General features: G+C 40.9%; 1 protein-coding gene across 1 annotated transcript in view; it reads left to right on the forward strand.

Moving 5' to 3' along the window:
- Positions 1-27,366, forward strand: part of LOC126252297 (fatty acid synthase-like) — a 338,172-nt gene that overhangs the window by 288,807 nt on the left and 21,999 nt on the right. The window contains exons 29-31 of the mRNA XM_049953179.1: positions 4,849-5,113; positions 19,132-19,658; positions 20,416-20,652. Coding sequence (XP_049809136.1) covers positions 4,849-5,113; positions 19,132-19,658; positions 20,416-20,652 — 1,029 coding nt within the window. The remainder of the gene's footprint in view (positions 1-4,848; positions 5,114-19,131; positions 19,659-20,415; positions 20,653-27,366) is intronic.

The following is a 27,366-nucleotide window of genomic DNA, read 5'->3' on the forward strand; positions in this document are numbered from 1 at the left end:
GGTATTGAACAATATGGTACCTGTTTGAATGAAACATGTATTAATCTTCCATCTAGGCCAACTGCATCTCATTCATATTTCTTCAGCTTTTCTTTTTGTCATCAAATAATTGACCTCATACTTTTCATCAGTGAAATCTTATCTCCAAAAGAACACATTTGTGACAGTTTTGAAAGTTATGTCAGCAGTCAAGAATGCCTCGAGGCAGCTTGTAAAACAATTGATGGCTGTAGGGCAGTAGGTGCATCCTTCTGGTGGTGGGAGAGGTACTTTGAGGTCTAGCTGGACATGTTCAAATCTGTGATTTGGAGGAAGAAATGTACCACAATATGCCACTGCTGACACAAGGACGCATTCTCAGGATGGCAGAAAGCATATGTCAGTGTTTTACGAGGTGCATTCAAGTTCTAAGGCCTCCAATTTTTTTTCTAATTAACTACTCACCCAAAATCGATGAAACTGGCATTACTTCTCGACGTAATCGCCCTGCAGACGTACACATTTTTGACGATGCTGACGCCATGATTCCACGGCAGCAGCGAAGGCTGCTTTAGGAGTCTGTTTTGACCACTGGAAAATCGCTGAGGCAATAGCAGCACGGCTGGTGAATGTGCGGCCACATTGAGTGTCTTTCATTGTTGGAAAAAGCCAAAAGTCACTAGGAGCCAGGTCAGGTGAGTAGGAAGCATGAGGAATCACTTCAAAGTTGTTATCACGAAGAAACTGTTGCGTAACGTTAGCTCAATGTGCGGGTGCGTTGTCTTCGTGAAACAGCACACGCGCAGCCCTTCCCGGACGTTTTTGTTGCAGTGCAGGAAGGAATTTGTTCTTCAAAACATTTTCGTAGGATGCACCTGTTACCGTAGTGCCCTTTGGAATGCAATGGGTAAGGATTACGCCCTCGCTGTCCCAGAACATGGACACCATCATTTTTTCAGCACTGGCGGTTACCCGAAATTTTTTTGGTGGCAGTGAATCTGTGTGCTTCCATTGAGCTGACTGGTGCTTTGTTTCTGGATTGAAAAATGGCATCCACGTCTCATCCATTGTCACAACCGACGAAAAGAAAGTCCCATTCATGCTGTCGTTGCGCGTCAACATTGCTTGGCAACATGCCACACGGGCAGCCATGTGGTCGTCCGTCAGCATTCGTGGCACCCACCTGGATGACAGTTTTCGCATTTTCAGGTTGTCATGCAGGATTGTATGCATAGAACCCACAGAAATGCCAACTCTGGAGGCGATCTGTTCAACAGTCATTTGGCGATCCCCCAAAACAATTCTCTCCACTTTCTCGATCATGTCGTCAGACCGGCTTGTGCGAGCCCAAAGTTGTTTCGGTTTGTTGTCACACGATGTTCTACCTTCACTAAACTGTCGCACCCACGAATGCACTTTCGACACATCCATAACTCCATCACCACATGTCTCCTTCAACTGTCGATGAATTTCAATTGGTTTCACACCATGCAAATTCAGAAAACGAATGATTGCACACTGTTCAAGTAAGGAACACGTCGCCATTTTAAGTATTTAAAACAGTTCTCATTCTCGCCACTGGCGGTAAAATTCCATCTGCCATACGGTGCTGCCATCTCTGGGACGTATTGACAATGAACGCGGCCTCATTTTAAAACAATGCGCATGTTTCTATCTCTTTCCAGTCCGGAGAAAAAAAATCGGAGGCCTTAGAACTTGAATGCACCTTGTATGTTCTGTGATGAGAGTGAACTGCTGTCCCTCCAACATGTGACAAAATTTCTTGATAGCAGCATACAGTTTGCAGTCAGTTCTGTTGATACGGCAATAATTTTTTACAGAAAAAGGCTAAAAGCTGCCAGTGCTCATCTATTTGGTTGTTGTGGTGTAGCACCAATTGCAGCAGTAGATGCATCAATAGTCAGGGTGAGAGGCACATGCAGAACTGGGTGCACTAAAAGACTAGCTTCTGCTGTGAGAGTCTTCAGCTTGGTAAATGCCAACTAGGCTTCACTATTCCATTGGAGTTTGTCCTTTGACTTTAGTGCACCATGCACGAATTTATTCAGGAGTGCTTCTAGGAGTGCAAGATTTCAAACCAACTGACAAGAAAAATTGGTTACGTCACGGAACTGTCATAATTCCTTAACTGTCTTTCACTATAGGAAGTTGAAGGATAGCTTCTACTTTCTCTTGTTGTGGCCGTATCCCTTGCACATTGATAGTATAGCCTAGGAATTGTACTTCAGCTGCTCTGATGATGCCCCCCAATGGATTGATGAGCAGTCCATGTGTACATAGGCGAGTGAAGATCTGTCATAAGAGTGACAGGTGTTGTGCCTCTGGGTTTGAAGTGGCCAGGATGTCATCAAAATACACAGGACAAAAGTCTAAGTTGGGTGCGACTTTATTCATGAACCATATTCAGGCAGCAGTCCCAGCAATGTCTTCTGATGCTGGTAGAATGCACAAACCAAGTCCATTGTGGGAAAGATGAGCTTACTGGGAATGTAAAATCTTTGATATGTGGTACTGGATATCAATCTGAAATGGTTCTGGCATTTAGCTGTCTATAGTCACCACATGGAAACTATCCATTATTCTTCTTTGGGACCACATGTAGTGGAGATGACCAACTAGTGCTCAATGGGCATCAGATTCCTTGTGCAAGCATGGATGAGAATTACTGCTTCAGTGTCTTCAGTTTCTGGGGTATCAAGTGGTGCAGTCGAGCGGGTGTAGCCTAAATATAGCGCATTGTCAAGTGCTACATAGGTGCTACTATGGGATTCTGGCATGTGATCTCCAAGCACTGTCTGATGAGCATCTCCAGGAATTGTCTGATGAACTCTGTGAATGGAGTATCACCAGTAATCATCTATACTGCTGTGTCTTCCACATGATGTGTTTGCCCTTGACATGCTAGTTTCAAAGTGGTGTCAAGAGGGTGTCAGTGATGGAGGTTAGAAAGGAGTCCAAAAATGATAAAAATAATCCACTCTAAGTATGAGATGTGTCATGTCCTGTGCAATGAAGTGTCATTCAAATTTGCACCACAGGCCTAAGTTCAGTGCCATTGTGACATGACCATAAATTGCAATCATGAAGCATTAGCGATGAAAAGGTGGCAGTCATCACAGTTGTGACTCATTAGATGGGCAGGGGGATAGACTGACACATCAGCAACTGGGTCTACGAAAAACGGTAGCTTTGTGCCATGTTCCATTACAAACGCTTAATGGCTGCTGTTTGGAGAGCCATTGGCCTTCTTCAGTGACTTCTTGCTGAGTTTTCCTGTTTACATAGTGGGCTACACCTCTCCACTTCGGAACCATACTGTCGGTGGTACAAGCAGATTCTGGCTGACGAAGGTTAGCGGCTTTGATTTCCCTGTGAGCAATGACGATGAGGTAGGTGACTGGTAGTTTGGGTCTGTAGTGTAGCAACATGCTCACTGAGCTCGGCAACCTGTGATTATAGCATGGTGAGGGTGTTATCTGCCTGAGGCTGTGGGCAAACTGTTGCAACGTACATTGACAAATACGTTTCTGTTTTGTGATCTGCGATTTGCTCGAGTGCATCTAGATCGCTGGCACACACTGTCATTATCGTCTGTGCATTGGGTGTCAGGCACAATAGCAGATATTCTGCAGAATATCGTCACTGTCTACATAGCTTGCTGTTGTACATAGTTGGCGTGGTAGCTTCAATGGAGTGTGATCGCCTAGTTCTTCAGTGCAGAGTAGCTTCTCCAATCTGTTCACGTGGGACTACAAGACCCTGGTAATCAGGGTGTTCTTCGATGGTTATCCAATGATCAGCGCTCCATGGTGACAGCAGAATGCCTTACACCTCTGTGCCCATATATTCATTGAACACAGCAACTACATAACCATACATCATATTGTCTGAGGTTATGTGTACTAAACAGACTGAATTTCTAGTTGCACAAACCACAGCATGGAATTCTGTATCTAAAATGGTGGCAGTTTTACTGTCAGGCAATTAATTACCGTGCCAGTTGACACTTCTACAGGTAGTGGTGGGTCCACAATGTGGACTTATAGTGAAATGGTTTGCAGAAGATGTGTGATGCCGTTGATGTTTATGTTCATTGAATTTCATGTCAGTGACCATCAGGGTCACCAATTGTTGTGGAACTAGATAAATTAATTTTATTGCAACATAAAAACCAAATGAAAACTCACATGACTCCATTTAATAGCACATTTAGCAACAGAATAAAACATATATAAAACAAAGAGAAAATATAAGTCAAGGATTATGTCATAGATAATCATTTAAAAATAGTAATCACTTGCACATAGTATTATGCCGTACGTAACACTGCACTTCAAGTTCTTTCAAGTTCTTCAAGCCATTATATTGTGCAGCCAATTCTTAACACTTAATAAATAGAAAAACGATACTGTTGATTGTTAGTGCCAGAAGTTACCACTGTAGCAAGTGGGGACACCATATAAATCAATTAATCCTGAATGCAGTTGACAAGCTTCCATTTCTCACAAAAATCTCTTAATAGTGATTTTTAATGAGTGAGAGTAATAAATGCAGTGTTTTGAAGCTTTTCCTTTTCTTTTGTATTTGAGATTTTTCTTTTTTGTTTCTCTTTCATTTCTATTACTCCACAAAAAAAAGTAGGCTTGGTAATTGCTTGATGCAGCAGTGACTTGGTTTCTTCATACAAAGTGAGGATTAAAACTATGTGCTAGACTGGTATTTGGATGCAGGACCTTTGCCTTTTGGGAGGATATGCACCACTAACTGAGAATAACTATTTCATTAAAGGGGTAGAAGACGTCTCAGTGAACGCTAATTTCTAATTCATTGCAACTGTTTTGTTTTTAGGTTGAATACCGCAGAGAATCTGGATTACCTGGTTTAGCTATTCAGTGGGGACCAATTGCTGATGTTGGACTTGCAGCTGATTTGGAATTTCATTTTGGAGTAAAACATCAAACAATAGCCTCCTGCATGATGGAACTTGAAAAGCTAATGCTAAATCATGAAGAAAGTGTAGCAAGATGTATTTTGATCACCAAAGATACTGGTATTTCCATCAGAGGACATCAAAGAAATGATAAACTGTTAACCAACATTACTAAAGTTCTAGGTTAGTTAACAAATTTAATTTTATATACTTCATATTGAATACTATTTTCTCTTTGTCAACCATATGACAGTCCAGTACATAATATTATTACTTCATGTGTCACATAACATGTTTGTTAGATGGTTTATTACAGTAACAGTGTGGTGGTAAAATAATTCTAAACTTCAAAGATTTAAGCGCAGAAGGAAATTGTTCAGAAGCCCACTCATGATGGAAATGTATTGGATCTAATATCTACAAATAGACCTGACCTCTTTTAGAATGTCAACATCGCAACTGGTATCAGTGACAATGAGCCAGCTGTAGCAAAAAGTAAAAAGGGCACTTAAAGCAAGTAGAAGGATTTATATATTCAGCAAACTAGATAATGAGGCAGTTGCATCATATGTCAATAGGAACTTGAAACATTTAGCATTGAAGAGTAGCATGTAGTAGGACTATGGCCCCAATTTATATCAATAATTGATCGTGCACTTGATAGGTAGGAATTTAATAGAACAGTTCATGGTTGGAGGGACCCTCCGTGTATACAGTCACTGTAAATAAACTTTTAAAGAAACAGAGACACTGCATAGTAGGTGTAAGATAAAGCATAGGGCTATAGACAGAAGAAAGCTAAATGAAACACATTTGTCTATTAAGAGGACAATGTCTGAAGCCTTCAGTGACTACCATAGCTGAATATTACCAAAGAATCTCTCACAAAACTCAAAAGGAAATTCTGGTCATATGTAAAGACTGCTAGTGGTACCAAGGCCAGTGCACAGACAATCATGGGTGAGCTGAATAGTGGATAGCAAAACAAAATCAAAAGCAAAAATGCTGAACGCCATTTTCAGATGTTCCTTTGCCCTGATCCAGTTCTTGCACCACAGAAAAGATGAGTGATATTGATTTTAGTGTAAGTGGTGTTGAGAAACAGCTGAATTGTTAAAATTTCGTAAAACTCCAGGGTCTGTTGGAATTTCTGTCAGATTCTATGCTGAACTTGCAGATGAGTTAGCCCTATTTTAACCACAACATATTGTAGATCTGATGAGCCAAAAGTTATGCACATCATAGGGCAGAAAGCATTGGTGAGACATACTTGCCTGCAAGAAGGGTGCCAGAGGTGAAGCACAAATCTTCTATCCAATATCATCAACATCAGTCCATTCTAGAATCTTAGAACATATTCTGAGATTGAACAGAATGAGATATCCTGAACAGAATGACCCTCACCCCCCCCCCCCCCCCCCTCCATGCCATTGTGCATAGATTCTGGAAACATCAGTCAGAGAAAACCCAACTCACACATTTACCACATATCATCCTAAGAGCCATGACTCAAAGCAAGCAGAGAGACACATTATTTCCTGATTTCTGAAATATATTTGACTCAATATTGTACCAATACTTGTTCACAAAAGTGTGAATGTATGAGTTATCAAGCAAAATTTGTGACTGGCTTGAACATCTCTTGGTAGGGAGAATACAGCCTGTTATCTCAGATGGTTAGTCATCAATAGATGTAAAAGTAATTTAGGCATGCCCCAGGATGTGTTTAGTACTGTACATTAACTATGTTGCAGACAATGCTGATAACCTCATACTTCTTGCAGTTGATGCAGTTAGTTATTTATAATGAAATTCAGTCTGATAAAAGTTTGCACAAATATTCAGTCATAACTTGGTAAGATTTCAAAGTGGCACAAATATTGGCAGTTTGCTGTAAATGTTCAGAACTGTCAAACTGTGCATGTCATGAAGTGGAAAAACATAGTATCGTACGATTGCAATTTTTCCACAACCTATGCTGCATGCTGTTTTGAATAGAGGTTAATGTTGCTGGCTGATGTGCTGCAGGTTCAAATTCGGATCACCAGAAATTTTTGTTTTGTAGTATTTATCATTTCGAGAAGATTCTAAAAATTACATTCACGAGGGGGGACCCAAAAGAAACTGGATTCTGAGGGCGCTGCCACTCGTAGACGTAGTGCAGGGTCCTCACGCTAGATGGTGTTAGTAGAGACCTTCATGAAACAGTGTGCAGACGGCGTCAGTGTAGAGCTGAATGTGCATGTGTGGTATTGTGTTTCTCTGACTGTTGGCGGGTTACCTCTCCGAAGTCGTTATGGCAACTTTAAAAGAACAAAGAATGTGTGTGAAATTTTGTTTCCTGCTTAAAAAAAACTGCAATGGAGACACACCAAATGCTTCAGGAAGCTTTCCAGGAGGACACTATGAGCTGCACACAGGTTTTCGAGTGGTTTGGGTGCTTTAAACATGGTGAGGTGTGTGTTGAAGACCAAGCTTGTTCTGGACACTCTTCAACATCGCGAAATGAGGAGAACATTGAAAAGGTCCGCCAAAAGATCAATGAGGATCATCGCCAAACGATCGACCAAATTTCAGCAGAGACAGGAATCAGTTGGAGCTCGTGCCAGCTGATCTTGAGTGAGGATTTGCACATGAGATATGTTGCTGTTAGATTTGTTCCACGCCTTCTCATACAGGAGCAAAAAACCATCTGCATGAAAGTGTGTCAGGATGTGAAAACAGAAATTTCACGTGTTCCAAACTTCTTGAACAAAGTCATTACAGGGGATGAGAGTTGATGTTATGGGTATGACCCAGAAACCAAGCAAGCATCAAGCCAGTGGAGGATTCCCAACTCCCCTAGACCAAAAAAAGCAACATAAGTGAGGTCAAATGTGAAGACGATGATCATTGTCTTTTTTGATGTTTGTGGAATTGTGCATCGGGAATACATACTCCCTGGCCAGACTGTTAACCAGCACTTTTACTTGGATGTTTTAAGGCATCTGGGAGAGGATGTGAGGAGGAAACGCCCGGAACTTTGGCAATCAGGTGACTGGTTTCTGCAGCACGACAACACTCCAGCACACACGGCCTTACGAGTGATCCACTATTTGGCATCTCAGAGGTGGTCTGTCATTCCCCACGCTCCATATTTGCCAGACCCAGCCCCGTGCGACTTTTTCCTATTTCCATGAATGAAAAAAACGCTAAAAGGGGAGCATTATGACGATGTGGAGGCGGTAGAAACAGCTTCGCAAAGGGCACTGGACAATATCAAACTTGAAGAGTTCCAAACATGCTTCCAACAGTGGGAAAAGAGACTTGACAAGTGTATCACATGTAATGGGGAGTATTTTGAAGGTGACTGAAGTAATTTTGTGAAAAGGTTCATCAATAAATTTTTTATGACAGCAAACTGGTTTCTTTTGGGTCCCCCCTCGTATATGCAATGTTTGCATATTCTGGAATATTCTGTCTTTTTATAAATAGCACTACCCTCGCTCCAGGTGAGAGTTCTGTTCTGTCTACACAGTGGAGTGAATAATAAACTTACTTTCTGTACTAGATGTTGTATTTAATTGATGACCGTACTTTTGCATTTGGACTTGATTGTGGTTATGCTATGATATTCGTGGACACATCAGGTAGTGTGAAACACATGTATCCCTGTGGCTCCAACTAGGCAATGTAAAAGCTATCATCTACATTTACAGAAACCAGCATACTATTACGACATTGTTCCTAAGATCCATAAATTCAGGAAACCGATCTATTCCAAAACAACAATAAGTCAGCTGCGCATGAAACATTCACCTGTGTTTTCCAGATGTCCTAGTAATGACATGACAGAATAGCTCAAATGATTCAACTGGGTCACCAAATGAAGCAGGGGGGGGGGGGGGGGGGGAGCCTCACCTCCATTGATGCTTGAATAGTTTATAGTTTTCAACAGCAAGGCAGTGGCTGGTACTTCTGTATAGTGATGGGCAATGGCTATGGGCTCTTGTGGAGTAACTTTGTCACATTTACTTACTGTTGTTTTGGAATCCATGTGTTTCCTGAATTTACACATCTTAAGAACAATGTCCTGATAGTATTCTGGTTTCATGGACAACACTTACCAAGATATCACGGAATATTGTCAATGACTGATATGTCTGGCGCTAGAAGACCCAGGTTTTTTTCCTGTTATGTCAAATGCTTGTTGCCAAATGCTTATTGTCACCAGCTAAAGAAGGCTGTATTCCATGGTACAAAAGTAATCATGCTGAAGGTCACCCATGGGAAATATGTCCAGTGAGCAGGAACTTATATTGCAAAAATAACTATCAATGACAGAACAGAGGCTTTCAAATCTGTGGAACATCAGAACTCCAGAATTATGAAGCTAATCCAGTACACAAACATAAGAAAGATTGCTTGGGGCAGCTGTTTGCCATTGAAGATGTATTATCCTACTGTCATTAATGAGATGACTTCCAGTAATCAGTCTAGGTGTCAGTTAAACTGTGAATATTTTGTTGATTGCAGAAAGTTACTTGGCTCAGTGCCATTGACGAAAAATCATGCTCTGCTGTCCCTGGAGACAATGCATTGTTGGAAGTTACTATCAAACTGTCAATAGAACCTGTCATGACTGAGGAACAACATCAGCAAGTGTTATCTGCTCAGCCGGCCGAAGTGGCCGCGCGGTTCTGGCGCTGCAGTCTGGAACTGCAAGACCGCTACGGTCGCAGGTTCGAATCCTGCCTCGGGCATGGATGTGTGTGATGTCCTTAGGTTAGTTAGGTTTAACTAGTTCTAAGTTCTAGGGGACTAATGACCTCAGCAGTTGAGTCCCATAGTGCTCAGAGCCATTTGAACCATTTTTTTGTTATCTGCTCTGTACCAAAGACAACAAAATCATGAAAAAAGGTTTTACCTGCTGCCGCGCATTGAAGACACCCCAGATTGCTTGAAAGGAACAAAATATTTCACATCAAAAGATATGTGGACAGGCTACTGGTAAATCAAGGTTGACAGTGCTGACCAGGGAAAAATTATTTATGTATTTATCTTTATTCATCCAAGAATCCTCTCAGAATGATATAGGAATTTTCAAGGTAACACAATGAAAATCAGTAGGTCAAAATATACAATGCACAGCATACATAACATGCTTTATGGGAATAGGACAGGTAGTCTATGAGGATAGCTCAGATGATCAGCAGAGAAACCATCCTGGAATTTACCCAAATCAGCTTAGCCGGACAGAGCAACTGCACTCTCCTGAATATGAGCTCATTGTCTTAACAGTTGCACTGCCTCATTCCATTGCCTTCATAATACCTGAATGCTTCAAAATTACACCATTTGGGCTATGCAGCTCTCCAGCCACCCTTGAGCGTATAACAGACAACCTGAAAGCTGTGATTTTTTATTAGTCAGGATGATATTGAAGGTTTTCAAAAGATGTTTGGAGAACATCTAAGCTGCCTGACAACCTGAACATGGGAAAAAGGGAGACATGTCACATGCTTCTCTTCACTTTTATAAGTGGATATTGCTACTGCATACTTTCAAGAAATACACCTTGATTTAACTGCTTGCTGGATAGGTATCTCAAAAAGGATGCTACCAAATCAGCACAAGATTTTAGTCTCAAAGCATTCTGTGGATGTCCTGCACAAGCAGAAAGATTTGAGGAAGAAGAAGAAGATTTTAGCTTATGACACACTACCCTAGATATAACTTTTAAGATCCAAGTCTCGTCAACGTTGCTGGAAACCAAGAACTGTGCAACAATGTATTTATAAATCCTAAGAGAGAATGCATTAAACATACATATAGGAGAATTTACTTGACTTTGAGAAGGTCTCAGTGTCTAGTGGTGAAAATATGCATAATATCCAATCTTGGTCCATGATATGAAACAACTTGCCCTGGAGATAAAGTTCTTTTATCTCATTAATTCTTTTCTCAACCTTTCATGTCACATTTCACTTGTGTTTTCAAAATGTCACAGGTAAATATCAAAACATAAAACTTGACTTCATTACAAATTTCAAAGAGTTTCTCTAGGTGTCAAAAACAGTATAAATAAATCTGAGAATGGTATGAGCTCTAGTTAACTGAAAAATAATCTGACCCAGTCTGTTGCAATTGGCATCAAGCAAACTTAATATTACACAAGCAGTTTGTTCCAGAACATTTCAGAAAATATAACAAGTCAAAATGAAATTAAAATACTTCCATTTTTTAGATTATATATCAAACTTAGTTTATAAAATGTTCAAAAGAATTATGGGAATGCTGCCTGGTGATGTCTTCAGAAACCGCTGATACTTTGACAGGCGCACAGCCCATTGTTTTCGAAGCACAAATGCAATGAGAGAGTGTTGTACAAGAAAATTTAGACCATAAACAGGTAACACCACCACACAACCAAAGGTAGCCAATGTCAGAGGTTATTGATAGTAAACATTAATTACCAAACATTGAGCAAGAAGCATTTACTCTGTCCTTCTGTTGCTTGACCAGGGAGAGAGTAAGATTCCAAGCTGAATTTTTGCAAAAACCTTTGTCTCTGTTTATAAGGCCACTTCCTAATTGAATCTCAACTGCTTCCTATCCCAGTAGTTGGAAATGGATGCCAAAATCTCTGTGTTGTTATATTACATTGGATGACTGGTGTCAGGGAAATTTTCTGCAATAGGAAATTTGCACATCTGACATACTTATGCCAACCAAACCAGTCCTCCATGATCCCAATAATCTGACCAATGTATGATATTCTACAGCTGCAAGGCATACAGCAGACACCCACCTTGCATCCTTTGTAGACACTACAGGGTCGTAAACTTAGATCAAGCTCAAAACCCACACTTCACACTTTTGTTTCCATACATTGTGACCAATCTCGTTACAAATTCTGTCGGTGTAAGGCAAAAAGCCATAGAGTTAGGGACCACCTCGTTATTTATGAGAATAATGAGGTGACACCTAGGTCTAGCAGATTTTTGCCTTACACAGGAAGGATTCCCAACAGGGCTGGTCATGTTATGTGGAAACATGGTGTGAAGTGTGTTTTTCAACCACATCATAGTACTGGGACTTTTTAGGGACTGTTAAAGACGATCTTAATGGGCTTTCACCATATCCATTGCAGTTGTGCCATGTCATACATTCAACAGACAATCAGGACCATGGAGGACCAGAGTACTGAACTTATAATAGGCAACCAAATCTACTATCACTGAACATTACCTTGACTTGTCACTCTATGGAATATAAAAACACAGAGATATTGGCATGCACTTCCAACTATTGTGATACTGTTATTAAGGAAGCAGTTGAGATTAAATTTGGAAGTGACTTTGTATGTAGAGATGGAGGCTTTTACTTAAATTATGGAATCCTTCTACATCTACATCTACATCTACATCTAAACACTGCAAACCACTGTGAGGTGCATGGCAGATGGTACATCCCAGCATACCAGTTATTAGAGTTTCTTCCCATCGCATTCATGTATGGAGCATGGGAAGAATGATTTTTTGAATGGCTCCATGCATGCAGTAATTATTCTAATCTTATCCTCATGATCACTATTTAGCAATACATATGGGATTGTAGTATATTCCTAGAGTCATCACTTAAAGTCAGTTCTTGAAACTTTCTTAATAGACTTTCTTGGGATAGCTTATGTCTGTCTTCAAGAGTCTTCCAGTTCAGTTCCTTCAGTATCTCTGTGACACTCTCTCATGGATTAAACAACCTGTGAACATTCATGATGTCCTTCTCTGTATACATTCAATATCCCCTGTTAATCCTATCTGGTATGACTCCCACACACTTAAGCAATATTCTAGAAGCAGTCTCATGAGTTGATTTGTAAGCAATCTCCTTTGTAGACTTATTGCATTTCCCTGGTACTAAACATGCCTTGGTGCACGGCCAGCACATCTTGGCGCAGTGTTACACCGTATGGGTTATCTGGATACTTCCCACTAACACCAACCATCCGAACTCCGGAGATGGGAACTTGCTCTTCAGTATATCCTCTCTTCCCGTTATCCACCAGGCCTCAATCTGCGCTAATTTCAAGTTGCCGCCACTCATACCTCACCTGTCATTCAACAACATCTTTGCCTCTGCACTTCTGCCTCGACTGACATCTCTGCCCAAACTCTTTGTCTTTAAGTATGTCTGCTTGTGTCTGTATATGTGTGGATGGATATATGTGTGTGTGCGAGTGTATACCCGTCCTTTTTTCCCCCTAAGGTAAGTCTTTCCGCTCCCGGGATTGGAATGACTCCTTACCCTCTCCCTTAAAACCCACATCCTTTCGTCTTTCCCTCTCCTTCCCTCTTTCCTGATGAGGCAACAGTTTGTTGCGAAAGCTTGAATTTTGTGTGTATGTTTGTGTTTGTTTGTGTGTCTATCGATGTGCCAGCGCTTTCGTTTGGTAAGTCACATCATCTTTGTTTTATATATATATATATATATATATATATATATATATATATATATATATATATATATATATATATATAATACAGGGAAACATTCCACGTGGGAAAAATATATGTAAAAACAAAGATGATGTGACTTACCAAACGAAAGCGCTGGCAGGTCGATAGACACACAAACAAACACAAACACACACACAAAATTCAAGCTTTCGCAACAAACTGTTGCCTCATCAGGAAAGAGGGGAAGGAGAGGGAAAGACGAAAGGATGTGGGTTTTAAGGGAGAGGATAAGGAGTCATTCCAATCCCAGGAGCGGAAAGACTTACCTTAGGGGGAAAAAAGGACAGGTATACACTCGCACACACGCACATATTCATCCACACATATACAGACACAAGCAGACATATTGGTCTTTAAATATGTCTGCTTGTGTCTGTATATGTGTGGATGAATATGTGCGTGTGTGCGAGTGTATACCTGTCCTTTTTTCCCCCTAAGGTAAGTCTTTCCGCTCCCGGGATTGGAATGACTTCTTACCCTCTCCCTTAAAACCCACATCCTTTCGTCTTTCCCTCTCCTTCCCCTCTTTCCTGATGAGGCAACAGTTTGTTGCGAAAGCTTGAATTTTGTGTGTGTGTTTGTGTTTGTTTGTGTGTCTATCGACCTGCCAGCGCTTTCGTTCGGTAAGTCACATCATCTTTGTTTATATATATATATATATATATATATATATATATATATATATATATATATATATATATATATATATATATATATATATTTTGTGAATTGTGCAGTTTTACATTTCTGAACATTTAAAGCACCACTTTGAAATCTTATCAAGATAAAACTGAATATTTAAGCAGCTTCTTTCAGATAGCACTTCGTTATACATAAGTGCATCATCTGCTATAAGTCTGAGGTTACTATTAATATTGTCTGCAGTGTCATTAATATACAACATGAACAGTGATGGTCCCAACACACTCCCTTGAGCCACACCTGAAGCTACTTCTACATCTGATGATGACTCTCCACCCAAGATAAAATGCTGTGTCCTCCCTACCAAAAGATTCTCAATCTAGTAACAAATTTCATTTGTTAACCCATATGATTGTACTTTTCACAGTAAGCATATGTGTGGCCAAATGCTTTTAACAAAACAAGAAGTACTGTATCTACCAGACTGCCTTGACCCTAAGCTTTCAGCATGTTGTGTGAGAAAACTGTGAGTTGGGTTTCATATGATCGATGTTTTCGAAATCAATGCTAATTGGCATTGAGGTCATTCATCCAAGAATCTTCACTATGTCTGAGCTCAGAATACATCCTAAGATTCTACAACAGAGGTGACCAAGATTTTGGCTCACAGACCTTGGACAGGCCTGAGTGCCAAAGTACTCAGCCTCACTTCTCATTGCCCCCATCGCCACACTGCACTGTCTGAGCATGAGGAGGGAGAAGAGGGAAAAATAGTAAAGGTACCACATTTAATTAGCTGTATAGTCATACAACATATGACATGGTTTTGTATTTCACATTTCTCAGCAACGTAGATCCCAAGCAAAACAAGTTTTCAGTGTAATTAATTAGTTTTGGCATGCTGGAGACTTAATTTTTATTTGGTCCAAACTGTTGACATACAGAAGACACAGACAATTTCTCAGAGTTTGGCTTTCAAGTTGCCACATGATTATGACTTATTTAGTTTCATAATTGAAGAAAGCTCTTTCATGCAAGTATGTCTATCGAAATATTATAACACTTTTGCAACCTCATTATGGAGTTTGATAATCAAAAAAAGGTCTTTCACACAAATATATCAATTGAAATATTATGGCACTTTTGCAACCTCATTATGGAGAATCAGAAAATCTATACAAGAAAAGCAATTAAGACATCCTGGACAGTTTTTATGGAAAAAGATTTGTAATTGAAACTGGAATTACCATACTGATCAATCAGTTACATTTGAACATGCATAGGGGCACATTCAACTGAAATGGCCAACGACCTTGAAAACAGGTATAAGATTGATAGTATCCTCAAAACCTTTATAAAACTATTATTGTAATTCTTGCAAGGCCACAATGAATTCTTCAAATCATTTACTTTCTTTAACACCATTAAGAGTAGGGAACTGAATTGTTTTTGTCAGAATATGTCCCTTCTACAGCATGTTTTTTTTAAATTTTTTATTTTTTAAATGCATCCCCATAAAATCAGAAAGAAGTTACCTTGCAATATTTTACTGTGGGCATGTGCAGTTAAGTCCAAAATGTGAAGTCTGCAATCCATTCCAGATGTTCTAATTTTCATTCCTGCACCCCATTTCCTTCATAAATTTAACAATAGCAAGATTGAAATTGAAAAATCATTCCTGGTGTGGCCCTTATCTCAACCAGCGCACTTTGCAATAATATAAGAAGTCTCCTTACTCTTTATTCATTTCCATTGAAAACTGTAGCAACTGAAAATGGAATATCGTTTGTGACTTCAGAAATTTTACTATTCGTACCATCAATTTTTTTCAAGCCATCCATGCCTGTAAATTTAGCACGAAGTCCTTCTTGATGTACAGAAAAATAAATCTGGTCTGTTGATCATTGCAATTTTTTATGCTTTCATTGTCATCTAAATTGTCATCATTGTTTTTGCATGGTACTATAACGTTGTCTCATAGCAAATATGCAGTACCCTTCACTTATATGTGTTGAGAGTTCTCATCCCTCTCTCCAGTCATTCCCATTGAGCTGACTGCAAAATGCCACACCATAATGCTAAATGAAATCTTGAGAATTTTCGGGTACTTCTGGGAAGGACCGAGCAAAGCCAAAGCCAAGTGACAGTCCGTGACTTGGCCTGCCGGTGGCCCACACACACTGCATGCATAAAGTTTGGCTGCTGTGGCTGGTCCTGTTCTACAACAAATTGATTTCAAGGGTATTGGATGATAGTTATGTGAATCACTTCTACTACCCTTCTTGCAGACAGGTGCTTCCTATGCATTTTTTCAAGAACTGGGCATGGTTTTTTGTTCGAAGAATCTATGATAGATTATAGTTAGAACAGGAGCTAACACAGCCATAAATTCAGTGTAGAATCTTATAAGGATTCCGCGAGGCCATGGAGCTTAGCTCAGTTTTAATGATTTCAGCTGTTTCTCAACGCCACTGACACTAATATTTATTTCCTTCTTCTTTTCAGTGGTATGAGAATTAAATTTGGCAATTCTCCTAGGTTTTTCTATGTAAAGGAATGCCAGAAAATATAGTTAACCATTTCAGCTTTTACTTTGCTACACTCAATTTCAGTCACTGCCTCATTTGCTAGGGACTGGACACTAAGTTAAGTGTCACTAGCAGACTTTAGATATGACCAAAATTTCTTTGGTTTCAGTGAAATATCACTTGACAATATTCTGCTACGGTAGCCATTGAAGCATCATGCGTTGCTTTCTTGACAGCCAAACACATTTCATTCAGCATCTCTCTGTCTATAGTCCTTTGCTTTGTTTTGCACCTATTATGCAATAGTCTCTGTTTCTTTAGACATTTCTTCACAGCAACGTTATACCAAGGAGTTTCCCTCCTATTATGAACTGTTCTGCTAGGAACCTATCTATCTGGTGCATGATCAACTATTGTTTTAAACTTGAGCCATAGTTCCTCAGCATGCTCCCGCCATGTAAAGATTTTTTTATCTTTTCCGCTTGTTTCAGTTGTCCTTTGTGCCTTGGTAATCATTGTTGCCACAACTGCATCATGATCACCTATACCAGTTTTGATGTGGACATCCTCAAAGAGGTCAGGTCTGTTTATTGCAATTAGGTCAAATATATTTCCATCATGAGTGAGGTTCCCAACTATCTGTTCTAAGTAGTTTTCAGAAAAAGCATGTCATCATGTTTCACAGGATGTCTTATTTTGCCCTCTACTAACAAAACTTCAATTTTCCCAATTAATTGTTGGGTGATGAAAGCCTCCACCAATCAATGAAGTAAGGTTTTGGAACATATGTACATATGAACTGAGGTTTTCTCTAAAGTTTTCAGTTACATCAGGAGATGAGACTGGTGGTCAGTAGAAGGATCCAGTTATCATTTTATGCCCACCCATGATAATTAGTCTTGCCCAAACAATTTCTCATGCAGTTTCAATTACTGTCTCAGTGGATCTGAGTTTCTTGTCTACTGTGACAAATACACCACCTCCATTTCCAATTTGCGTATCCTTTTGATATACACTTAAATTTTCACCAAAAATTTCACAGCTATCAGTTTCAGATTTCAACCAGCATTCTCTCTCTATGGTCAAACAATAGAGGAAGAGAGTTAATGTACTTTTTCATCAGTTGTTAATTAATATTTGATATTGATAACTTATGACATTGGCTATCTTTGGTTGGTTACAGCAAATGTGTTATCTTTCTGCTTGTAACCTATTGTGTTTTTTGTTGTTATTGTTGTTGTTTGTACAATTTCTATGTTGTTTAGTGTCAGTGTGGCATTCCTTTACTTCAGTGTCAGCATCTGAACTGTAATCTACCCAGATGTAGGTATGTATAATATGTAGGCAGCACATGAGTTAGTTTTGCACCTACTGTCCAGGTCTTTTCATGTGAAACAAAAGTGTTCCCCCTCTTTGGCAAGGCCCACCCATATTATAGTTCATTTTCAATGTGTACATGTGGTCATTAATACAGCAGACAAATGCAGTGCTGCAGCCGTTAATACAGTACGCAAATGTGGTGCTGTATCTTTCAGTACTGTACAGAACACATTGGATGTATTTGTCTGGGTCACAAAGGAAAGTAAGTGTTAGCGTAACAGAGCCTCAACAAAAAAATTTGTTTAATTTTAAAAACAGCGAGTTACTGTTCTGAAACAGTGGCTCTTAAAATGAATCAACAGAAATAAGGGTTAATGACAGTTTAGTCAACAAGGCTATCAGATCACCTTGATGTGGAATGCTGCTGTAGCAGCTATGCAATATGAGTTCATGTGGTTGTGCACAGATATGACACCCAGAGGGTTGAGAGCACAACCACTGCCATACCACCTCCAACTGAACCCTCCCCACCAGCACCATCAGCAGCACTACTGCCGCCATCACTGCCAGCACCACAAGTTGTCCACAATGAACCACAGTTTCAATATGCAGAGTGAGAGCTTAACTGTCTCTCAGTAGGTAAATAAGATGTCCAAAGTCTTTTGATAGTTTGCCTGTGGCACTCATCAAACTTGTGTATAATGTTAACACCATCACCAGGCTGGAGACTAAAGATCAGCAGTAAATGCTGGAAAAGTCTATATTCTCACCTTCTATACTGTATGTAGAAAATACTAGTTATCCTTCTGAATCTGGAAAACTAGTATAATTTCAATAATAGTCATAGTTATCCATGGAGAAAACAGATTTTGAAAAATGCTTCAGATATAAAGTTACCAATCATGTTCTCTCCAAGTATTGTCCACATAGAAGAAGTACAAGAACACCTAAGAAAAGATAGGCAGGAAACTTGTGGTGATGGAACAGTTTTGAAGCACAATCTATGAAGTTTGGCGCAGCAATTGTTACTGAGATGCTGATTTCCTCCCACACCTACACAAATTTAATTGTCTGAAATGGTACGTATGTCCGACATAACAAATTTCAATTGGTGCTACTGTCTCAGGTGCAATAACTCTATTCAGTGATCTTGAATTACATGTAAAATGTAAAATTGGACTAAAAATTTACATATATCTATTTGCAATTCCAGGACTACCTGACATTAGCAGCTTATCACCAGATATTACATTAGAATCACTTGGCATGGATTCATTAATGCAAATAGAGATACGTCTCTGCATTGAACAATATTTTGGAAAATCTCTTAGTGCTGAGGAAGCTCGCTCTCTGACTGTTCAGAATCTGCTTGATTTTGAAAGAGCACACACATCAGATCTCAGTGGTAAAGCTAGTTCTGTTACTGAAGCTGAGACACCAGAAAACATGAATCACTTCCAAATGGAAAGGACAGATGAGATACCTTTGAATGCAGCTGAAAAGCAGTTTGTTCTTCTGGACTTCAGTGTTTCTCCACTTGTCCCAGAAGAGACATTGGTGGTGCTTGCTGATGAACCCTGTCATCAGGCATTGCCCATTTTCTTTGTGCATCCAATAGATGGAACCTGCAGACTTTTAAAAGAAACTGCACACAGCATGAAGAGAACAGTTTATGGACTGCAATTTTCCTATGAGTCACCACGAACAACATTTATAGAGCTTGCTACATTTTATGTCAGAGTGAGTAAGATAGAAATCTAGCACAATCCTACAGTTCTTATTAGGAGTAAGTAGATTTACCTCTAATGCAAATTAGTTCTGTGGCACATAGATCTTCTGTTAAACTTTTCTCTTATTGCTTCAGTTAAAAGTAGAGGTGTGAGATATCAAATGTTTAATGCTATTAATTGTACTACTATATGATTTAAGAAAAATGTAAAAACTTGAATGATAAGTGTAACAAATATATTAAAATAATACTCATTTAATAAAAGTGAGCTAGATTAGATAGAAAAGAGGGAACTGCACAACATCAATAGGAGGACACAAAGATCGGCTGTCTTTGTCCTCACAGTAGTTGGGTCCTCCTTATTCTAAGGTCTGGAGTATGAGTGACTTACTCTTCCATTAAACCTGAATCAACCTATTCCTTTCTCCACCTGAGAAAGAAAGTACTAGCTCCAAAAGTGAGGAAAGTGTCCTACATGCAGAGGCAGGAAATTTGCTTTCAACATATTGTTTATCAGTAATTCGATCTGTCCTTTCACTTTAATTAAATTCATACATCTATTGATAACAAGCTTAGAAAGATGTCATACAAATGGTATAATCATTAAACAACTCTTGCAGTCATAGAGCACTTACACATAGGTAGGATTCAACTGAAGACAAATGCATTTGGATTTAAAGAATAAAGTAGTGCCCTATTATTTTCTACTTGAAATAAATAATATTTATAAATCAATACAACTTAGTCCCAATATGAATCCTTTTGCAGCAAATGCATGCAGTACAATCAACTGGTCCTTATATACTTCTTGGTTACTCTGCGGGTGGTGCCATCAGTTTTGAAATGGCCAGGCAGATGGAAGCAGTTGGAGAAACAGTGCTTCTAATTATATTAGATTTTTTACCGAATCCATTGGAAACTGGTTTTTCAACATTGTTGACTTTGGAAGTTGGATTACTAACACAAATAGTATCACACTTCCTTTCCAAGCTTGATGAAGAAAAGGTAAGTACACACACCTAGATTTAATATTTACTGAATGTGAACAGCATTCAGTCATATGAGAACAAATAAAATTATAATACGATTGAATAACAAAGGAAACTAAAGTTGTTAAGCATTAATTCATCAACCCTTTATTATTAGAAGAGAATTCAAGAAACGGAGAATAAGAAAAATGTATGGGCCTCTTGAGAGGGTCATATTTTGTGAAAATCTTTTCAACCCATTGATGTACACTATCTTCCTCATGTGAACGCACAATTATACAACTAAAGGCACAAATATGCTTTTTACAAAATAATGAATATGTTTTACCAGATCTAAATAAAGCTCTTTAGAAGCAATAACTGTGTTTTGTATTTTATTTGTGTATCTTCCTTTTATGGTATTTGCTATTTCAGTTATTATATCATTTCTCTCTTTCTAACACGAGAGCACAGTTCTATATATGAATTATTTAGAATGTTCTCAAGGAGTCATTTGAATGGTTTGTTATCTCACTAGCTGATACCCTGGCCTTGCCCGGGTATATATAAATTTTATCTTGCACATGCCTCCTCACAACCTGTCCTCTTTTCACCTGCCTCCTCATAGTCTCTCCCTCTTGGCCTCATGCCTTCTCCCTCTTCCAGTTGTGTTTTCACACCCAGTTCTTTTTTCATGTGCAAACTGTTTTCATCTGCATCATCCTCCAAATGCCTCCTACCCCCCTCTGTCCGTCAACACCTTTCCTTTCTCTCTGTCTATCATTTCCTACCAGCTCTCTGTCTGTCTCCGCCACCCCATTCCCCTATCCCTCTCCTCCTCCACCCTTTCTTTGGCCAACTCCTTCTCCCCATACCTCTGCCCATCTCCTCCTCACCCCTCTCTCTTTGTGGATCTCCTCCTCCCCTCTCTCCTCATATACTCATCCTCACTCTCTCTCTCTCTCTCTCTCTCTCTCTCTCTCTCTCTCTCTCTCTCTCTCTCTCTCTCTCCATCTCCTGCCTCCTCTCCACGTCTCTCTCTGTACATCTCTCCCCTCCTTCCCTCCCTCGGCCATCTCAACCTGTCCCCCTCTCCCCACTCATTTTCTCGTAGCCCCCTCACTCCTCTGTGTATCCACCTCCTCCTCCCCAACTTTCCCTGTTTGTTTCCTTCTGCCCCTCTCTTCCTATGTACCTTCTCCTCCCTGTCTCTCCCCACTCATCTACTTCTGCCTGTGTCTCCCTATCCACCTCTTCCTCCCCCTCTCCCTCACCGTCACCTCCTCCTCTCTGTCCCTCCCCTCCGTCACCCTCTCCCTCCTTATCTCTTTGCCTCTCTTGGTCCATCTCTTCCTGCCACCATCCCTCTGACCATCTCCTCTTCCCTTCCCTCATTATCTGTCGCCCCTCTCTTTCTGTCCATCTCCTCCTACTCAGCCTATGGCTCTCCTCCACTTCCCCCTCTCCCTATACACCCCCTTTTGACCTCTCACTCTCTGTCCATCTCCTCCAGCAGTCTCTACCTTACCCCAGCCAGGGGCTGAAAAAACACAGATTTACACATATCTCATCTCCTACTGGAGCTAGGATGCTATAGACCCTGCAGTATTGATACTCATGAAGTTTGCTGTCTGCACGCCAAATTTAGTTGAAATCAATCAATGGGCTTAGGAGGAGTCCCAAGTCACACTTCAATATATACTTGGTTGTGCAGGGCAGCCCATATGGAAGGGGATGAAAAAACATGGGTTTACACATGTCTCATCTTCTACTGGAGCTAGGATACTGTAAACCCCACTGTACTCATACTTGTCAAGTTTGCTGTTTGTGCATCAAATTTAGTTGAAATCAATCAAGGGGCATAGGAGGAGTCCCCAGCTATTCATAAATACATATATGCATCCCCTCAAACCCAGAACTTCCCACAGAAGAACCCCAAAAGTACCCCACTTGTGACAGGATACTTTCCAGGACTGGATTAGACTCTGAATGTGGCTCTCCAGCAGGGATACGACTCCTCAAATCCTGCCCTGAAATGAGATCCATCCTTCATTAAATCCTCCCCACTCCACCAAGAGTGTCTTTCTGCCGTCCACCTAACCTTCGTAACCTCTTGGTTCATCCCTATGAAATCCCCAAACCACCTTCCCTACCCTCTGGCTCCTACCCTTCTAACTGCCCCCGGTGTAAGACCTGTCCCATGCACCCTCCCACCACCACCTACTCCAGTCCTGTAACCCGGAAGGTGTACACGATCAAAGGCAGAGCCACGTGTGAAAGCACCCACGTGATTTACCAAGTGACATGTCTACACTCTGAAGCCTTCTATGTGGGAATGACCAGCAACAAACTGTCCATTCACATGAATGGACACAGGCAGACAGTGTTTGTTGGTAATTAGGATCACCCTGTGGCTAAACATACCTTGGTGCACAGCCAGCACATCTTGGCACAGTGTTACACCGTCCGGGTTATCTGGATACTTCCCACTGACACCAACCTATCAGAACTCTGGAGATGGGAACTTAAACTTCAATATATCCTCTCTTCCCGTTACCCACCAGGCCTCAACCTCCGCTAATTTCAAGTTGCCGCTGCTCGTACCACACCTGTCATTCAACAACATCTTTGCCTCTGTACTTCCATCTCGACTGATACCTCTGCCCAACCTCTTTGCATTTACATATGTCTGCCCGTGTCTGTATATGTGTGGATGGATATGTGTGTGTGTGTGCGCGCGCGTGTATACCTGACCTTTTTCCCCCTAAGGCAAGTCTTTCCGCTCCCAGGATTGGAATCACTCCTTACCCTCTCCCTTAAAGCCCACGTCCTTTCGTCTTTCCCTCTCCTTCCCTCTTTCCTGATGAGGCAACCTTGGGTTGCGAAAGCTTGAAATTTGTGTGTGTGTTTGTGTGTTTTTTATTGTCTCTATCAACATACCAATGCTTTTGTTTGGTAAGTTACAGCATCTTTGTTTTTAGATATATATGCATACAGCTTTATACATATACTATCCGAATGCCCGTGCGTTTTGTGGGTATTTATCTATTTCCCCATGCCTCCTCAAACACTTTCTGTCTTACACCTCACAACTTCTCTCTCTTCTACCTATGTTTCCATATGCTCTTGCATTTTCATCTGCTGAATACCCCTCTCCCTTTTCCACATGCCTCCTACACCTCCAACTTCTCTCTTTCCATCCCTTTCTCGGCCCCTCTCTGCCCATCTCCCTCCTCTCCTGATTCATCTTCCCTTGCCCCCTCTCCCTATGCATAGTCACCTGCCTATCTCTCACTATGTTCTCTCCCCTTTCTCCTCAGCCATGCTTATCTATATGTGTAGTCCTAGGAAGGCATGCTGATAATACCCACTCAACATGCCTGCTCCTCTCTGTTGTTTCTTTCTCTGTCCATCCCCTCCTACCTGCCCTCTTTATCCGTCCCATCCTCTCCCTATCCTTATCCATTTCTCTTGCCCCCTCTCTCTGTCACTTCACTCCTTCTCCCTCTGCCTATCCATCTGCTTTGGTTCACCTGTCTCTATCCATACCTTCCTGCTCCATCTCTGGCCATCCTCCATCCATTTATCTCAGCCTTCCCCCAGCTGTGCCCATTTGCATGTGTGACCCTAGCAAAACAGATCATGAAGGTGATAACTGCTACCACAACATGCCTATTGTGCAGTGCAGCCTACACATCAAAGGCCTGAAAAACAATTTTTGCTCATGATGTATAGCCTGTCATGCAGAGCAGTTTGATAAGGTGGGCTGATACTATCCCCACACAACATGCCTATCTTGGAAGGCAACTTATATGGAAAATGCTGGAAAAATATATTTCTGCTCATACATCTGCTCCTTTTGTATCTAGGAGCTTATAAACCACATACTGCTGATAATTGTGAAGTTGCCTGTTGTTGTGGAGGGAAGCCTGTATGACAGGGACTGAAAACATGTGCTTGCCTGTATCTCTCCATTCCTCTTGGAGCTACGAGATTATGAATCTGACAGTGGTGATAATTATGAAGTTTCATGTTTGTGTGCCAAGTTTGGTTGATCCAGGCATTTGGGAGGTGACCATGGACATATACACAAGCTGCTTTGTATGTAGAGGGTGGAGAGAAATTCATGCACTCGGGCTTTGCAGTGCCATTCCTCACATACCAGCGACAAAAAAATGTCTGTCATAAAATTTCGTCCAGCTAGTACATCCGGCAAAAAAAGGACATTAAAGAGTGGCAATCTGGCAACACTGTAACCACATGTATGGTAACTAACTCTGTCAGCTCACATTACTTGCACTGTACAGTTAGTGCAATGGATAGAGTTTTGGGTTATCATGCAGGAGGTCGATGGTTTGACCCTGGGCTGAGGCATATGTTTTTTATGTAGTCCACGTTATATGGTATCTGGCATCTTAATCGTCAACAGTGATTGCAGCAGGTCCTCTATAAAATGAGTGCACTTACATACTGCAATCATAGAAATTGAAGATTGGTCAGCTTTGAAAGAAGCCCTTTCCATGCCATGGGCATGAATTTATTCGCACCACTTCACCTACTAGATGCGAAACTTGATTTCTTTGTACCCTTCTCCAGTGGTCTCATAGACTTGCCTCATTTCGTTAGGGCCTTACGTTACCAGTAGTACTAGCAATGTGCTTTGCAAATAATGTCCAAACTCAGTTACTATTTGTATGTGTTATCACCATGGTCCCACTAATTATGCCTTTCAACACTAAATCTGGTAACCACATGCTGTTCAGTACGTATCTCAATGCATTATTATTATTATTATTATTATTCTATCACTGGGATTGTGAAAACATCACATCTATTACAGTTAGGGAAACAGTGTAATTCGAAACTGAACATTTCACAATTAGCGGTGTCGGGATGAATCATGCAGAACAATATCTGTCAGAGGGGTAATGCATGTTAGGTGCAATAGCATGCAGGACTGATGACATATTTATACTTTATGCACTGTCGGCCAGACAAGTAGTAGTTGTGAGCTGAGGTGTTACTATACGTGTGGTTATAGTGTTGCCAGATTGCCACTCTTGAAGATCCTTTGTCTGCTGGATATACTTGCTGGACAAAATTTTGTAACAGACATTTTTTTATCACTGGCATGTGAGGAATCGTGCTGCGAATCCTGAGTGCGTGAATTTAGCTTCACTCTGTATACTAGGTTTTCCCATGTGGCTTCTCTTGCAATCACATTTAACATAGACATTGCACACATACACTGCTGCCCCATCTATGTGTCAACATCACCCTCCCATCTCTCTCTCTGTCCATCTTCTCCTGTCCCCCCCCCCCCCTCTCTGTCCATATCCTACTCCTACTCTCTCAGTTCATCTCCTCCTTCCTGTCTCCCTGTCCATATCCCCCTCATCCCTCCCCCTGTGTCCATATCAACCACCAAGCAAGGTAGCACAGTGTACTCACATTTGGGAGGATGACAATTCAAACCCACATCGAGTCATCTGGATTTAGGTTTACTGTGATTTCCATAAATCACTACAGGCAAATGTCAGGATGGTTTCTTTGAAAGGGCATGGTTGACTTCCTTCCTCATCCTTTCCTAATCTGATGGGATTGATGACCTCACAGTTTGGCCCCCTCCCTCAAATCAACCAATCAGCCAACAATCTCATCCATCCCCTCCCTCTGTTTGTCTCTTCCTATCCGTTCTCCATATCCATCCGCTCCTGCCCTCTCTCGCTGTCCATTCACTCCTCTGTCTGTCTCATCCTTCACCCTGTCATGCCCATCCAGACATGTAGCCCCAGCAAACAGGTCTATAAAGCAGGCTGAGACTACTCCCTCAACACATCCTTCATGCAGTGTCACTGAAATTAATCCAGGGGTTTGGGAGGAGATGCTAGATATACATACATACAAACATACATACATATGTATATACATGCTGCTTTATATGTGGTCCAGTCACAATAATCTGAACACTGTCTATGTTTATTGGCTGCAGAGGTGCATACAAGCAAACAGACATGTAACAATCAAGCAACTGACCACCCGGATGAAGCATTGGGCTACCAACTGTTTCAATTCAATGACGATTCAATGAATGCTGCTGTGTATAGACCTCCGCTGCAGTCACCTAGGTCATGCACCCATGCAGACTGGTGTTCATTAGGGATGAAAGCTGGAATTTGCACACCAATATTGCAAATGGACGTTCGCTGAGAGGCTTTAACTGGCTTTTTCTGATGAATCATGTTTTATACTCCATCAGACTGATGGCCTTTGGCATCTACGGTATGGAACCCCTGAAAGCCAACAAGGAGGGAGCATTATGATCTGGGGAATGTTATCATGGCATTCCCTGCAGGGTCTCGTCATTCTGGAAGGCACAATGGATCAATGCAAGTGTGCATCTATTCTTGGGCACCATATTCATCCCTACATGTAATTTATTATTAACAATTTAATGTAAATGGATAGATAAAAAAATCTGTTCACCAAGCGGTGGCTGGAGAACACACACATAAAAAAGTTTACCTTTTACAAGCTGTTATGCAAACACTGTGTGGCCTTTTGCATCGGCATGACTACCACTCAGGTAAGAACCATGGGTTCGGTGTGGGGTGGCAGTGGGTTGGGTGGACTGCTGTGGCCTGTTGTGGGGTTGTGAACCATTGAGGGCTATGGCGGCCTCTCTGTCGTTTCTAGGTCCCAGTTTAATACACAATACACACACCACCCAGTTATCAGTCAGGATGAATGG

Source organism: Schistocerca nitens, chromosome 4, assembly GCF_023898315.1.
Source record: "Schistocerca nitens isolate TAMUIC-IGC-003100 chromosome 4, iqSchNite1.1, whole genome shotgun sequence".
NCBI lineage: Eukaryota > Metazoa > Arthropoda > Insecta > Orthoptera > Acrididae > Schistocerca > Schistocerca nitens.